The sequence below is a fragment of the Lutra lutra genome, chromosome 10 (assembly GCF_902655055.1).
Source record: "Lutra lutra chromosome 10, mLutLut1.2, whole genome shotgun sequence".
Classification (NCBI taxonomy): domain Eukaryota; kingdom Metazoa; phylum Chordata; class Mammalia; order Carnivora; family Mustelidae; genus Lutra; species Lutra lutra.
Window position 1 is genome coordinate 55,021,841 of NC_062287.1, and position 15,169 is coordinate 55,037,009.

Sequence of the window (15,169 nt, forward strand, 5' to 3'; positions counted from 1 at the left end):
GGCTGTTTTGCTGGGATGAGGAAGATGCTTTGGAATCGGTGGTGATGGTTGTATAACTATGTGACTACACAAAAAACTGAATATGCTAAATACTGAATTGTACCCTTTAAAAGGGTGAATTTTTTGGCTTCTGAATTTGATCTTGATAAAAAGCTAATTCCTCCCAAGGTTGCTAGAAGAGTTAGTGCAAGTGAGAGGCTTTGTCTGTCCCTCACTGGCCCTGTGGGGCCCTGAGGGCATCAGTGTGCCTGTTGCGTTCACATTGTTCACATTGTCCCCAAGACCAAGGACAGGACCCCATACATACCATGTGGCTCGAGTCTCTGGAGTCCCACGGACCCGGGGTTGAGTCCTGGCTCCTTGGGAAAATCACTGGGCTTCTCTGAGCCCCAGGCCCCTCATCAGGGTGTGTGAGGCACCGGAGCCAGAGGCCATGTGGCCGAGGCTAGCCCCAAGTGGCAGAGCCCCCAGCAGGCATCTCCAGGATGCCAAGCAGGGCCGGGCCAATTGCTGCTGGTGGCAGCGACTCAACCCACAAGACAACTCTCCTTGTTCCCGCAACCACGACAGGATTCCCTGAACCCAAAGTCATGAGCACTGTGGACGAGAGCAGATTCTCAGACCGGCCCCAGCCCAGTACTGGCCTGCTTGCCGGGCACCTTCCCTTTCTCTCCCTGAGCCTCAGTTTGTCCAGTTATCCATCGGCTCCAGGACCCAACACCTACCACGGGAGGCATACCAGGGTCACCCCGTGCCTGGCCTATTTTCAACCAAGTACATCAGAGGCCGTGACTGAGAAAATAAAGCTGAGGACAGCTGAGGGCCTTGGGAAGGGGTCAAGGTTTTATAGGAGGGGGCCTGGGAAAGCGTGGATTTGGAAAGAACATTTGAGCAAAGACCTAAGGAGAGAAGGGGAAGGATGGCGCCCTGTGGAGCTCGAAGGGAAAGGCATTCTGGGCGCAGGAAGCAGCGACAGGTGTGGGGCAGGTGCGGCTGGGAGTGACTGGGTCTGGGGTGAGGGGTGGGAGACCAGCCCAGGGGCGCTGCCATTGTGTGGGCCTCGAGCTATATACGCCACACGGCAGGGCCCTGGGCAGGGACTGGCACCTAACTGCATGGCAGCGAGTTGGGCTGTGTCTGGGGCCAAGACCCTGTGCCTCCCCTTCCTCACAGGCCTGTGCTTCCTCCCACAGGAGCTGCCAGGGGCCTCCATGGGCGCCTGAGGGCCAGGCGCCGGGGCGGCAGGCGAGAGTATGGTGAGACACCAGCCGCTCCAGTACTATGAGCCCCAGCTGTGCCTCTCCTGCCTCACGGGCATCTACGGCTGCCGCTGGAAGCGCTATCAGCGGTCCCATGATGACACCACGCCGGTGAGCCGCCCTGGGATGGGGCAGGGGACCTGGGGCACCACAGTGCCTGGGGGAAGGCTCTCAGCTCCCTCACTCTGCCATGGGGCTCCAGACAGGTCAATGCCCCCCTGGGTTTCAATTTTTCCTTCTTTAAAACAGGCCCATGGTCATTTCAGAATCTACCTGACTAGGCGGGCAAGGAAGTAGGCCATCCTGTCCCAGATGGAGCCAGTGAACTCTCCCCTGACACCTGGGACCTGGGATGCTCCTGAGGTCTGGGCAGAAAGGGGCACACCTAGGAGGGACACTCAAAGAGGAAGGGCTCTCACCCCCACCTGCCCCCTGCCAAGGTGAGCAGAAGTCTTCAGCTTCCTGGCAGCTAGGCAGGTGGGCAGGCAGGTGGCTGGAGGGGAGGGTGAGGAGGTAGGCCGGGCCATCCTGGAACCTGGGAGCTGGCAGGGCCATGGGCTGGCACCAGGGCATCGTCACCTGAGCCGCAGGCCTGTCCGAGCTGGCAGCCGGCACCCCAGGCCAGACCCTCAGCTGAGCTGACGCTTCTGTCCCTGGGGCACTGTTAGCCTCCGGATCTAGTTTCTTCCCTGAAGGAACCCGACTCCTTCAAGAGGGAAGGGAGGGAGATAAATAGTATTTATCTAAAAGATTTGCTGCCTGGAAAACAGCTCTCCTCCTCTTTCCTGCTTGTCTAAACAAAGAACCCAGGGTCCAAATTGAGCCAGCCTTGAAACAGGCTGGAGTGGCCAACGGTGTGGGTGACCCAGCTGAGGTCAGAGGCCAAGTATCAACGGCGGGGGCGGGGGGGCGCTCTCTGGATTGGGGGAGCATGGGGAAGCTTGTCTACCTTCCTGCCCTCCTTCTCTGCCCATGCTGGGAACCAACAGAGCCCTGGCCTGAGTCAGGAGCCTGGGTTCACAGTCCCCAAGGGTAAGAAGCAAGTGCTACTTGGTGAGCACACGGTCTGACATTACCATGTCCCCACTCCCAGCCCAGAGAAGAGGACATGCCAAACAGAGGCAAGGGCCTGCTCCAGGCCACTGGGCAGGTCCCAGGGACAGGGGCCAGCAGCAGGTCCTCCCCGAGTCGGGAAAGGCAGGAGTTCAGTGGGCGACTGGCCCCAGATGTCTGTTCCGAGTACAGTGCTGAGCTCTGACACGGCCTCTCTCGATTCTCCCACCAAGCCCTGGAGCTAGATGTCATCGCCACTGTTGTGCACAAGGAAGCAGAAGCCAGGGATGCCAGTGAGGGGGCAGAGCTATGATCTGGACCTGGGGCAGTGACGCTTAGGGAGGAGGACGGCTGAGCTCCCCAGCAGTGAGCAACTTGGCCATCGTCCTCATCAGAGTAGCTGCTGGAGGAAGGCAGAGCCCCCAGGACATCTCACAGCCCTCTGTGGGCCCAGGGCAGGCCTATCCCAGGCTTCAGAGTCAGGAAGTGATAGGGCCTTGCTGCGGCCAGCACGGGGCCCAGGGTGGAGGAAGTGGTTGGCTGAGGCCGGTTTTGAGCTGACTGGGAGCCCAAGCGGGGCTGTGTCTGCAAATGCCAGCATCTGGGGTGCCAGGGATGGAGCAAGGGTGGGAGGGGCTACGGGAGGCCCCAGGCCAGCTTGGCTGCGAGGGGGTTTTGTGGCAGCTTTGGGTGTTAGGACATCTGCAGACTGGGGTGAGCTCCCCTCAGGCGACCCACCGAAGCTCCCAGCTGAGATGAGCCTCCTCCTCCTTCCCTGTCACCCACCTCATTCCGCTTCCCCGCCCACTTCCTGGGTTCCAGCTTCAGCCTGCTCATCCTTTTCTCTCTCTCTCTCTCTCCCCCCATCCTCTTTCTTCCCAGTCCCTCCTTAGATGCCCGGGTGGAGACCATGATGGGCGCTGGGCTCTCTGGCCCGACACAGGGAGGGGAATAGTGACCCGGTGTTTCAGAGTCAGGGCTAGGGCTGAGCAGGTGTTCTGTAAACTTTGCTGAACCGACAGGCCTGGGAGTGAGCTCTGGGGGCACAGGCTGGGTGTGAAGGGGCATTGCCAAGGCAGTGGAGGAAAGGCCCCCAAAAGGGGCAGGGGCTCCACCTTTGCTTATGCCTCTTCTCATCCCCACCTTCCCTTGGTAAAGACCTTGGGGACCCCTCTCCTCCCCCTGCCCAGGCACTGCCTCCCCTCAAGTCCTCTTGAGGGAGCCTCCCTAGCACCTCCCAACTCAGACAAGCCCTGAATCAATTTCTTCTGTGAAGCCAGACCTCTCTGATCCCCATCTGTGAAATGGGGCGACAGACTGGTGGTGAGTCACAGGAGCCTTTCATCATGGCCTTGCTCAGGCTGGGAAATAAAGCCCAAGAGTAACGGTTAACATTTATTGAGTACCTATTGTATGCAGGGGGGCAAGAGCTTACATGAGTTGCCCTGTTAGGTCTGCTGTGGGGTGGGTTTTACTGTGATGCTGATGGGAGAATTTGAGGCTTCAAGCCACGTCACACTTGGAGTCCAGGATAGATTTATGAGAGGAACCACAGGAAGATGAAGGCTGGAGGGGAGGACACGCAGGTTTTGCGTATGTGATTAAGTGAGAACTTGCCAGAAGGGGAAGAAAGGAGGGGCAGGAGGAGGATTTGGGAAGTTGCCAGAGGGAGGAAGAGCATGGGACCAGGAGCCCTACAAGTGGGGCAAGAGTGGGCGTGGCTTGAATGCCAGACTGTGAGCCTTCCAAGGTTCTGGGATGAACAGGGGCCCCGCCCTACTGGAATGGGTCCTGGGGGCAGCCTCCTTCCTGTCCCCGAGCCTGATGCAGTCCCACCTCCCCCGAGCCTTTGCTCTCACTGTCCCCCAGGCCCAGGACACACACTGGACACATAAGGGAACGGGAAACTGAGGACCCAACGGGAGAGGTGAAATGCCCTCTTCTGCCCCCAGCCCCTAGGGAGCAGAGGAGCCGGCAGCAGGAGGCTGGCTCACTCGACAGCTAGGAAGGGGAAGTGAAGCTTTTTATAACTGGAGATAATTAATTGGTTGTTGTCTGTGACTCATTACTCTAATACTGCCAATTAAGGACCGGGTAGGACAGAAGACAGTTCTCAGGCTGTCCCCCAGGGCTCCGTGAAGACTGCGTGTCTGGGGGAGACAGCACAGTGTCCAAACCAGCTTCTCATGTAGCGAGGGGCATTCAGGTCAATCACCTGGGGAAGCTTCCCAGCTCAAGATGAGGAAGGAGACGGACATCAGCTGTCATCTCTCTTGTATTTCTGGGTGCATTTGCCTTTCGGAGGCTGTTTTAAGCTCGTTTGACCCCTCTGTCTGCCAGAGAGGGCTCCAGGAAGAATAAGTGATCTGTTCAAGCCACAGGGTTGGAGGCCAGGCATGCGCGGCCCTCTGCTTGCCTCCCCAGGCCTGTGCCCCCACACCTTGGGCTCCATACCAGCAATCTTGTCTGGGACGCACCAATTCCAATTCCTATTTCCTCAACAAGAACCAACACAGCCAGGCCACCCAGCGTGCTCACTGCTGAGGCCCAAGAAAACCCCAGACAGGAGAGCTGGCCTGAGCTGCTGTCTGAGAGTTAGTCCTGTCTAGCCGGATGGGGAAGTGTTCAAGGCACGGGGTGCTGTGGGTGCCAGAGCTTCTTGTGCTTGGGAACTGAGAGCAATCTGGCCTCCGTGTGGCTCTGTGTGAGGAGGGAGGTCGTTGCTAGGCGCTAGGCGGTGGCAGCCTGAGGCTGTGCTGGGGAGCCTGCTTCCCATCTTGGGCAGAGGGAGCACAGCCAGACTCAGGCTGGGCGAGAACCAGTCTGGTTCTGTTGTGGAAAGTGCGTGGAGACACTGGAGGGGAGGTAGGGGAGCAGAGAGCCAGACAGCAGGGCTGAGGCCTCACCTGGGGGAGGCATATGTAGGCTCCTGGCAAAGGAAGGAATTCTAGAGACGCTTGGAAGGTGTAATCAAAAAGCTATCTTGTGGAAGAGATTGAGGGAGTCCTGTATGATGCCTCCCATCACCTGATTTCTAGTCTAGCCGGGTGAGGCTATTCCAGAGACCAGAGATGGAAATGGGAAAGCATGCTGTTTCCTGGGGGCGGGTGGGGGGTTGGGGGGGGAGAGTGGTCCCCACAGAGTCCAGAGCGCAGTGGGGGTGGGACACAACAAAGTCTCCCCACCCCCAGTGGCCTAGCTCCTATGACCAGAGCCCCTGCAGCAACACAGGAAGACCCCTGCTGGGGGAAGTCCATCATTTCCCCACCATACCCAACCCCTCCCAGGATGGCCTCACCTCTTCATAGCACTGGGCCTGTACTCAGTCTGCCCTGTCACTTGCAATGCCCCTTCTCTCTTTACCTTGCAAGGCTTGTGGCAAATGCTTACTCCTCTAAGAGTTATTCCCTTAAACATATAAAGAACGAGGCCCGCTTCCCTGGGCTCCCGTAGCACCTCCGGCCTGGGCTGCCCCCATGGAATGTGACTTTCTGTGTGTCCTAAGGGACTCAGTGTTGTGGGAGCAGGGCCCAGGTCTTGGAGCAGGGCCAGCAGGATGACGGAGCTGGGGAATGGAAGAGTAGTGAGGAAGCCAGTTAGGGACCAAGCCTGCCATCCTGCTGACTACACCCAGGACAAGGCGTCCTATGAGCTCTTGGGGATTGGGTGGTCTGGGAGGGGGCGAGCATACACTTGTAGACAGGTGCATACTGCCTTCTGGTGCTCCTGGCTGTTGTTGGCAGATGAGGGAGTGGGTTTCGCCACGGGACCTCCCAGGCCACCCTGGGAGCAGAGACTGGACCCTGCCGGCAGTGTGCAGGAGCCCCGGGGGTGGAGACTTCCCCAGCTGGGTCCCCACCTCACTGTCCTAGCCCCACCAGGTGGGCTTCCAGGGGAGAGTGTGTCCCACTCGGGAGTCAAGGTGGGCTCCCTGGATAAAGCCGCCTTTGCCATAGGCTCCACGGTGTCACTGCAGTTGGCTGAAAGTGCTTGGGCATCCCTGGCCAGGGACCTGTGGCCTGAACTCCACCCTGCCTCTATCAGCGACTTAGTGTGGGACTCTAGGCAAGGTCAGACCCTCTCTGGGCCTCAGCTTGCTTATGGGTTATATGGAGGTGCAGAGTTATATGCCCCAAGGGGGTACCAGTGCACCTCACATCTTGTACAAGGGAGACCGCTGTCCCAACCTTGGTGAAAACGTGTTCACCCTATAAACTTCCCTGTTCCCTTTTCTGGTGCTTTGGCAAAAAGGGGCCCAGCAGGTCAGAAGGGTGCCTTCTGATCCCTAAATCCCTAAAATGGGGATTTAAAAAAATAAAATAGGGGCACCTGGGTGGCTCAGTGGGTTAAAGCCTCTGCCTTCAGCTCAGGTCATGATCCCAGGGTCCTGACCTAATCCCAGGTCCTCCATGATCCCAGCCCGCATCGGGCTCTCTGCTTAGCAGGGAGCCTGCTTCTTCCTCTCTCTGACTGCATCTCTGTCTACTTGTGATCTCTGTCTATCAAATAAATAAATAAAATCTTTTTAAAATAATAATAATAAAATAATAAAACAAATAGTGTGGGGATAAGACCTTGTGTTATCCTCCTTATTGCAGCAATAAAGCCACACCCGTCTTGGCCTTCAGGAACCCCTACACTCCACCCAGCTCTTCCCCAGCCAGTGCCCAGGGTGCCCGGCAGTGTGGCGGCGTGGCCCGTACGCACTCCAGGGGAAGCAGCTAACATTCTGTGACCATCTTGAGTGTCTGCTTAGGGAGCCCAAGCAGGGCGGGAGATGATAGGGAGCGCTGGCACCCAGCACTCTGCAACCCTGGCAGGGCCCTCTAAGAGCCTGGGGTAACCCCTCCTAAGGTCCCCCAGCGCTCCCACTCCCATCTCCCCGTGGGCTGGTGTAGCCCACAGGATGTGTGCGGGGAGGCGGGACGCTGCAGACTGGGCCTGGTTCCATAGTCCCGCCTAATGAGCCGCTCTCAGCGGTCCCCAGCAGAAGCAAGGGCAGTCAGAGGCCTAATTGCCTGGCTCTCGGTAGCCCAGAAAAATCAATCCGGCCCCTTAGGCTGTCAGGAGCTGGCTGTGGGTGGGGACTCTAATCCCTTTCCCTGCTTTGGCCCTAATGCTATAAACCTCCCCAGGCCACCTGCTCCCCCCAGATCTCCTGGGTCAGGGCCAGAGTAATCCTGCCAGGGCCTTCCACACCCTTCCCAGCTGACATCTCCCAGGCTTTTCTGGTACATCAGTCCCCCTATTTGGCACGTGGCATGGGTGAAACAGGCCAATGACTGGAAGAGCTGGCATGCCCGAGACCTAGCCTGCAAGAGGGCAGACTCCATGGGTAGGCACCCCTCAACCTCTCTCCTGGCTCTGCAGGGCCATGTGGTGCCGAGGACCTTAAATCAGAGTGGGGACCCCAGGGGCGGCACAGGGTGCAGAGCTCAGCCAGGCAGTGCCAGGCAGCGCCCACCCACGGGAAACGGGCTGCTCTGGGACAGACTAGAAAGCCTAGAAGCAGCACGCGCACATCATGAGCACGGAAATGATGCCAGACTTCACAGACCGTGCAGAGACAGCTGAGGCATCCATTTGGTGGAAGTAAAATTAGATCCCTGCCTCTTACCTCACACCCAAATACATTCCAGATGGATTAAATTGTATTTTTTTTTTCTATTTTTAAACTCCTCTTTTCTATTTGGGAAGTACACATTGGTTGAAAAATTCAAACGACTTGGAAAGATGTAAAGTAGAAGGAATTCTAATCTTAACACTTGAGAGAAATGGCTTTCCAGCCTCTCTCTGTGCACGTATACGTCCACGTGGAGCCGTAGACAGAGACGGACAGAGAGCTGGGCAGATTACAGATTTGAATGTAAACAACGAAGCCAAGAAATTACCAGTATAAAATACAAGTCAGATATATAGACTTAAGCTATCTTTCTTTCTTTCTTTTTTAAGATTTTATTTATTTATTTGACACAGAGAGGTCACAAGTAGGCAGAGCAGCAGGCAGAGATAGAGGGGGAAGCAGGCGTCCTGCTGAGCAGAGAGCCTGATGCGGGGCTCAATCCCAGGACCCTGAGATCATGACCTGAGCCAAAGGCAGAGGCTTAACCCACTGAGCCACCCAGGCACCCCAGAGCTACCTTTCTTAAACACAATACCAAAAACAAAACCTATAAAGGAAAAGGGGTAGATTTGACTACATAAAAATTTTTAAAATTTTTTTTTTTATTTTATTTATTTGAGAGAGCATGTGTTGTGAGAGAGCACAAGTTGGGGAGGAGGGGCAGAGGGACAAGCAGACTCCACTGAGCGTGGAGTCCCATGCAGGGATCAATCCCCGGACCCTGAGATCATGACCTGAGCTGAAGTTAGACACTTAACTGACTGAGCCACCCAGGCACCCCCAAAATTTAAATTTTTATGTAAAAGTCATAATAAAGTCAGGGCGCCTGGATGACTCAGTCGTTAAGTGTGTGCCTTCAATTCAGGTCATGATCCCAGGGTCCTGGATCAAGCCCCACATCCCTGCTCAGTGAGAAGCTTGCTTCTCCCTCTCCCACTCTCCCTGCTTGTGTTCCCTCTCTTGCTGTCTCTCTGTGTCAAATAAATAAATAAAATCTTTTTAAAAAAAAACAAAGTAAAATGATCAAATAAGAGAAAATATACAGTATAGATGCAAGCAAATACTCTGACATAGAGAAAGCTTTTATACGCCCATAGGAAAGGAAGCCAGTTCCCCCAAATAAAAGCTGCTGAGCTCTGCACCATCATACTTCTACTCCCTCCCTCTGTCCCAATCCAGGCCCCCTGACCTGTCATCTCAGCAAGCCCTTTCCTTCCAACTTTATTGCAGGCATCTCCTCCAGGAAGCCCTCCAGACTGTCCCCCCTCCTGTAATTGGCTGTGCTCTCCTGAGCAGTCCTATTCGCCACAGTGGTTCCTAGGACTGGAGCTGCCTGCTGTCTGCTTGGTCATCTGTGGGGGTCCAACGGGATTCCAGACCTCATTCACCTCCCACTGTGCAGGACTTAGCACGTGTGTCTAGGGTGACTAGAAGAGAGTGGTGGCAAGGACACAGAGGGGGAGATGCTGGGATTTGGTTTGGTATGGAGTGTGAGGTAGGGGTCTAATTTTTTTACCAAATGGATGTCCAGATGTCCCAACACCATCTGTTGAATGCGCCATCCTTTCCATACTGATTTACCATGTCTTGATCTTGTGTCCTTGCTTCCAGGCTATTCCCCTTCTTCAGGTCTCAGTTTCTCCATTTCAGAATGGGGTCTGTAGAGGATGAGGCGAGATAGTCTCTGAACTCTTTTCTAACTGAAATTCCAGGGTTCCTGGCCTGGCACTGCCTATGACTCACTTGGTGAACTTGGGCCAGGCCTTGCCCCTCTGAGCCAACTTCCTCCTTGGTCAGACAAGGATAATTACCTGTCCTACTTACCATTGCTCTGGGATAGTTGGAGATGCTGAAGGCACTCAGACCTGGGTGTGAATTCTGGCTTCACTCTTAGGGTTGCCCTTCGTGGCCTTGGGCAACTCACTTCCCCTCTCCAAGCCCTGCTTTCCTCCAGCTCTAGCGCCTGCTTTGCAGAGCTGAGAGAAGAGAGGATGAAAGGAGATGGAGCAGGCGGGGGGCGGGTCTCAGGAGCACCCTGCCCCCACCCTGTGAAGAGCTCACGCAGGGCTCTGTCCTCCCACAGCTGGCACTGTGGGGCTGGGAGTGGGCACGGGGCATCCGTGCACCCGACCGACCCTGGCACCCACCCTGGGCTGGGGGCAGGTGAGCTACTGGCTGTCCTCAGCAGCCGGAAAAAATCTGGTGTAGAGCAGGGGGCGGTGGCGGTGGGGGGGTGTGGGTCTTGATCACTGTCTTCATGTAATTAAAGGGCTGTCAGATGTGAAATGATAATTAAAGGAACGACCGTGGATTTGGCAACTTACTGCTTACATCTGTAATCACATGCGGGCCTGGCAGCCGTCCCATGACGTGGAGGTGATGTCATCCCTGTGAACAGAGGAGGAAGCTGAGGCTTGGTCCTAAGCTCGTGGCACACAGCCCTGAGGCTTGTGGGGAGGAGGGCTGAGAGGTATAGTCCAGTGGCTCTTGCTTGCATGCCCCCACACCCTGGTCATCTGACCCCAATATTTCTTGCCCCTTGGCTGGACTTGTTCTGTGTGTTATCAGAGACCCAGCTTCAGGGAGGCCGCGGAGGGGACAGAGGTCAATGGCACCTCAGGGAGGGACAGAGGGACTGCAGGTCCTTGCGGGTCTGTGCCGCCTTGCCAACCTGCTGTCCTCATTTTACGGTGCAGGCAGCTGGTGCTCAAGAGAATAAACGCTTGTCTTCTCCTGGTGGCCAGTCTGGGGTCCGAAACCAGTGTTGCTGGGCTCCCAGAGGCAGCATGTCCCTATCCGGCTGCTGTCTCTGAAGGAAGGACGTTGAGCTCAGAGGGAGAGCGCCCACCCTTGGAGCTGCAGGAAGAGACACAGGGCGAGCACCTCTCCTGGAGGCTCAGAGGCAGTCTCTGCCCCGGGGAAAGTGGCGGTGGTGGTGACAGCTGGGGAACAAGAGGCCAGCACCCAGTGCTGGCTCTGCCGTCCTGTGACACTGAAGTCTGTGGGCAAGCCAAGGCTGGCTTCTGGACCCTGGGTGGTGGGGAGTGGGGGGGTGCTTGAGGGGGTGCATCCTGGCTCGGGGCCGCAGCGTGGGGCCAGCAGGGGCCTGAGGTGAGCAGCAAGCTGCAGGGCCTGGGCCCACACTTCCTGTGCAGGGGATGTGGCTGCAGCCCGGGCTTTGTGGCTGCGTGAGACCCTGCTGCTTACAAGCTCTTTTGGCACTGCATGTTTTTCTCTGAAGGCAGAAGGCTCTGGGGTGGGCGGGACAGACACGGAGAGGGGTGAGGAGAAGACGTGACCATCAGGAGACAGCGAGGAGGAGAAGTGGCCTCTGGGAAATTGGCATACTATGGCTTGGTGCAGGATGGAGGGACTGGCCTTCCTGGGGGGGAGCGGGGGACAAGCATGGGAGGAGATGAGGCAGGGGGCACGGGGCTGGATGCCCTGGCCTCTGAGGCTGGGGCCTCTTCGGTTCTTTCTCCCACTGCCGCCAGCTCAGGGATGGAGCAGCCTAGTGAGCTCACAGCCAGGGCCTGGCCCCTTCCCAGCTGCTCTCCTCTTCCCCTTGTGCCCGGTCAGTTCAGGGACTACCTGACCTTTGTTCTGCTCCAGTGGCTAGAAGGTTCTGAAGGAAGGCGGCTGCGTATCACAGGACCTCCTTCCCTTGGTTCCTGGAGGCCCGCGGCCTCAGCCTGAGGCTACGTCTGGGTTGGTGATGACCTTGTCCGCTACTGGCCCGAAGCCTCTCTGGGTCAGTCATGCTGGCACCTTCTTCTGTTCTTCACACAAGGTCCGCACGCCACCTGTGCTCTGTGGGCCCAGGTCACACAGACCTAGTTCAGCCATCCCTGCCCTAAAGGAGTCCACAGCCCAGGGAATGGTGCCCTTTTATGTACCTCGCCTGTGCCACTGACATATACCGTCTCACTCAATATCAGCCCTGCAAGGTAGGGGGTTATTTTCCCATTTTGCAGATGAGGAAACTGAGGCCCAGAGGGGTTCACTTGCCCAAGAGGCAGAGACTGGTCCATCTGCCTCCCGAGCCCAGGCTCTTTCCATCGCCAAATTTCAGAATAGGATTGAAGGCCAAGTTGGTGGGTACCGAGAGTCTGTGCAGAATTGCTCAGGAAAATGTCTTCAAGGGCTGGAGGGATGGGGGTGCTCCCTGAAGGAGAAGGAGATTTGGCCCAGTGTGGAGCCAAGGGAGAGGGGAGCGAGGAATTGCAGTGACCCACACTGGGCAACTCTACCGGGTCCCAGGTGGCAAGGGTGGATTTGGGGGAGAGCTGTGCAGGGCTAACTCTCAAAGGGGACCCGCAGAGGACAGCCTCCATCAGGACGCCTGGGTTCAATCCCACCTCCAGCTTCCCCTACTAGGTGACCTTGGGTATGTCGCTCAACCTCTGACTCCCCTCTACTCATGCATATTTGAGCCTTGGTGAAATTACCAAAAGGCTGCCCTCCTCCAGGGCCATGATAAAAATACACACTGATGGTAAGCATCATGAGTGCCCCTTAGTGATGGGGTCCACTGCTCGCTCAGCTGTATGTGCTGGCCCTTCGCTGAGGCTTGGGGTCTTCATTTGCTCTTGGATGGGGATAAAAACCCACAGATAGAGGGGGCGCCTGGGTGGCTCAGTGGGTTAAAGCCTCTGCCTTCGGCTCAGGTCATGATCCCAGGGTTCTGGGATCGAGCCCCGCATCGGGCTCTCTGCTCAGCAGGGAGCCTGCTTCCTCCTCTCTCTCTGCCTGCCTCTCTGCCTACTTGTGATCTCTGTCTGTCAAATAAATAAATAAAATATAAAAAAAAAAAAAACCCACAGATAGAGACCCCTAAGCCCTTGCAGACTGGGAGAGGTGAGGGAGGGCCAGTGGGTCCACCATCCCTCACAGCTGGCCGTGACCCCAGAGCGCGCTCCTCCCGGGAGGAGGCCCAGGCCTCTCTCCTGTCGTAGCCCCAACAAGGGACCTGTGCTGCTGTCTGGTGCCCCTTTGTTGGTGGAGCTGCTGCCCGCCTCTTCCTCCGCCAGTTCGTGGCCTTCCCTTCCCCTTTCTTCCAGCCCCCACCATCCAGATTTTTCCTCTGATTGTTTTACAGTGACCTGCCGCCTCCCCACTGGGGTTGGGCCTCTCCATCCCCATCTATGGGCTCCTTGTGGCCTTGGAGCCCCCACCTTCCAGCTCCCAAGATTTTCATATCTAGGTGGCCCCCAACCCCAGCTCATGCCTAGTTCTGGTAATGGGGTTCCTAGCTCCTTGTTGCTTAGGCCTGGCCCCCATCTCCACCATGCCCTGGTCATCTCACCCACCTGCCATCTCAAGTTTTCTCATCCGGGACCCTGTCCAGGCCCAGGGCAGGGCAGTGCCTCAGTCTTGCTCTGTTCTCCCTGCCCCGCTGTCAGGATCTGGCCAAGTGGGACAGTGGTCCTCAGTGCAGAGGGCTCCTGTCTGCTGTGGGCCCCCCAACCTCTGTGGTCTCCCTGGCCATCTGTTGGAATTGCCCCCGGGTCCTGAATTGAACCTCACCCTAGGCCCCCTTCCCAACCCTTGGAGTGGGTTCTCTAACCTGCCACGGTCCCTGAATTCAGATTGCTTGCCTGGGATAGGACCCATCATCGGCTGAGGCTCACCCCTCACCCAGAGCCCCCTCAGAACCTTGTCTATGGACCACAGGTTCAGCGGCCTTGCCCTGCTGAGGTGGACAATCTCTGTGGACAGATACCCCCCGACACTGGCAGCTGGGGCTGCACAGAAGCCCACGGGCCCCCTCTGTGGGGGGGTGGGTGGTTAGCCCCCAGTGAAACCTCTCCTGGCTGGGTGTCCTCATGCCAGAGTGGGAGAAAGGGTCTTTCTCAGCTATCGTTTCCTTATCAAATCTTTCTTACGCTCCCACCCCACCCTGGGAATGTGAAGACCACCCAGATCTCGAAGGCGCTTACGGTGGAGCAGAGAAGACCCACAGAGGCAGTTACAGAGCTGCGGGGTCTCTGCCCGAACAGACATGGGGGCCAGGGTTCTGGAAACTCTGTGGAGAGGAGGTTCTCCCTGCTGGAACAGGGAAGGCTACGGGGAGGAGGAAGGTCGCCCCGTGAACCGGAGAGGGCTTGCCTTCTAAATGAAGGGTATGGCTTGTGCAGAATCATGGATAAGGCCTGTGAGAGCCTGTGTGAGGAACTGGGGGCGATTCAGTGCGTGGCCTCTAAGGCCCAGGTGCGGACACAGAGGACAGCTGAAGTCTGTGAGACTCTTGAGCTGGGGCATGACCAGAGGTGGCTCGGTCTTGGAAGACCGATGTTTAAGCTGGCCTGGGACCAGCCAGCTGCACTCTGCAGGAAATGGGGGTGGGGGGTGGCGGTGGCAAATGAATTCATTTTTGTGAGCAAATGAGGACTGGAGACAGCAAGAAGAACTCTGAGAAAGTCGAGGCCCAGGGGATGCTAGGCCTGCCAGGCTGGAGTGCTGGCTCCAACGGGGTACTCCATAGCCCTCAGCCCCCATGGCTGAAGCCTGGCCCTTCTCTGTTCCCTGGAAGCATGCCAGCTTTTCATGGGCGGCTGTCAGGGTTCCAGTGCTCCAGGAAGACCCATGGCTTGCCCTGCTCCCATCTGGGGTTTCTCTATTCCTGAGCAAGGCTGAGCCTCATGGGCCTGGAGCCAGGGCTCGTGCTGCTCTCTGTCTGGGCGGGACAGACACAAGTGGTCACCTGTCTGAGAAGCCACCACCTCCCCACTTTCAGGGAGCTATGACCTCCACGGCTCTGTTTATGTACAAAGTAGGGCGAAGCAAGGCAGCCTGAGCTCTGCATGTGACAGTGAGTGGAGGAGGCTGCTTTCACTGTCCCCCAAACTCAGACCCTCTTGCCCAGGGCAAGGCGTGGAGTGGGTGCTGGGAGTGGAGCGTCACAGCCCCTCCGGGTTCGAGGGCCTTTCCTGTATGCCCGGGAGGCAGAGCGTGCTTGAAGACGCTGCTGGAGCACTGACGGCTTGCGGGCCAGGTTCTGAGCACTTGGCTCCTATTATCTCATTTAATCCTCGTATCGACCCCATGGCGTATGTACTCTCACTGTCCTTGCCACACACACGAATAAACTGAGGCACAGAGGGGTTATGCCTGCGCCGATACAGCTTGGGAGACGAGTCTGGCTCCAGACACTGTACACACAGCCGCTCCACGGTGGTGCCTCTTGGCGGCAGAGGATGGAGGCATCCTAGGCAGTGAACGATCTTTCCCTCCT

The 15,169-nt window shown here is 57.1% G+C and overlaps 1 protein-coding gene across 10 annotated transcripts in view; it reads left to right on the top strand.

Moving 5' to 3' along the window:
* The window catches only part of GDPD5 (glycerophosphodiester phosphodiesterase domain containing 5), an 82,545-nt gene that overhangs the window by 39,860 nt on the left and 27,516 nt on the right, over positions 1 to 15,169 (top strand). For all 10 annotated transcript variants that reach the window (XM_047692872.1, XM_047692868.1, XM_047692864.1 and 7 more), the window contains one exon: positions 1,194 to 1,370. In XM_047692872.1, the coding sequence (XP_047548828.1) occupies positions 1,254 to 1,370 (117 nt within the window). In that variant the 5' untranslated portion in view covers positions 1,194 to 1,253. The remainder of the gene's footprint in view (positions 1 to 1,193; positions 1,371 to 15,169) is intronic.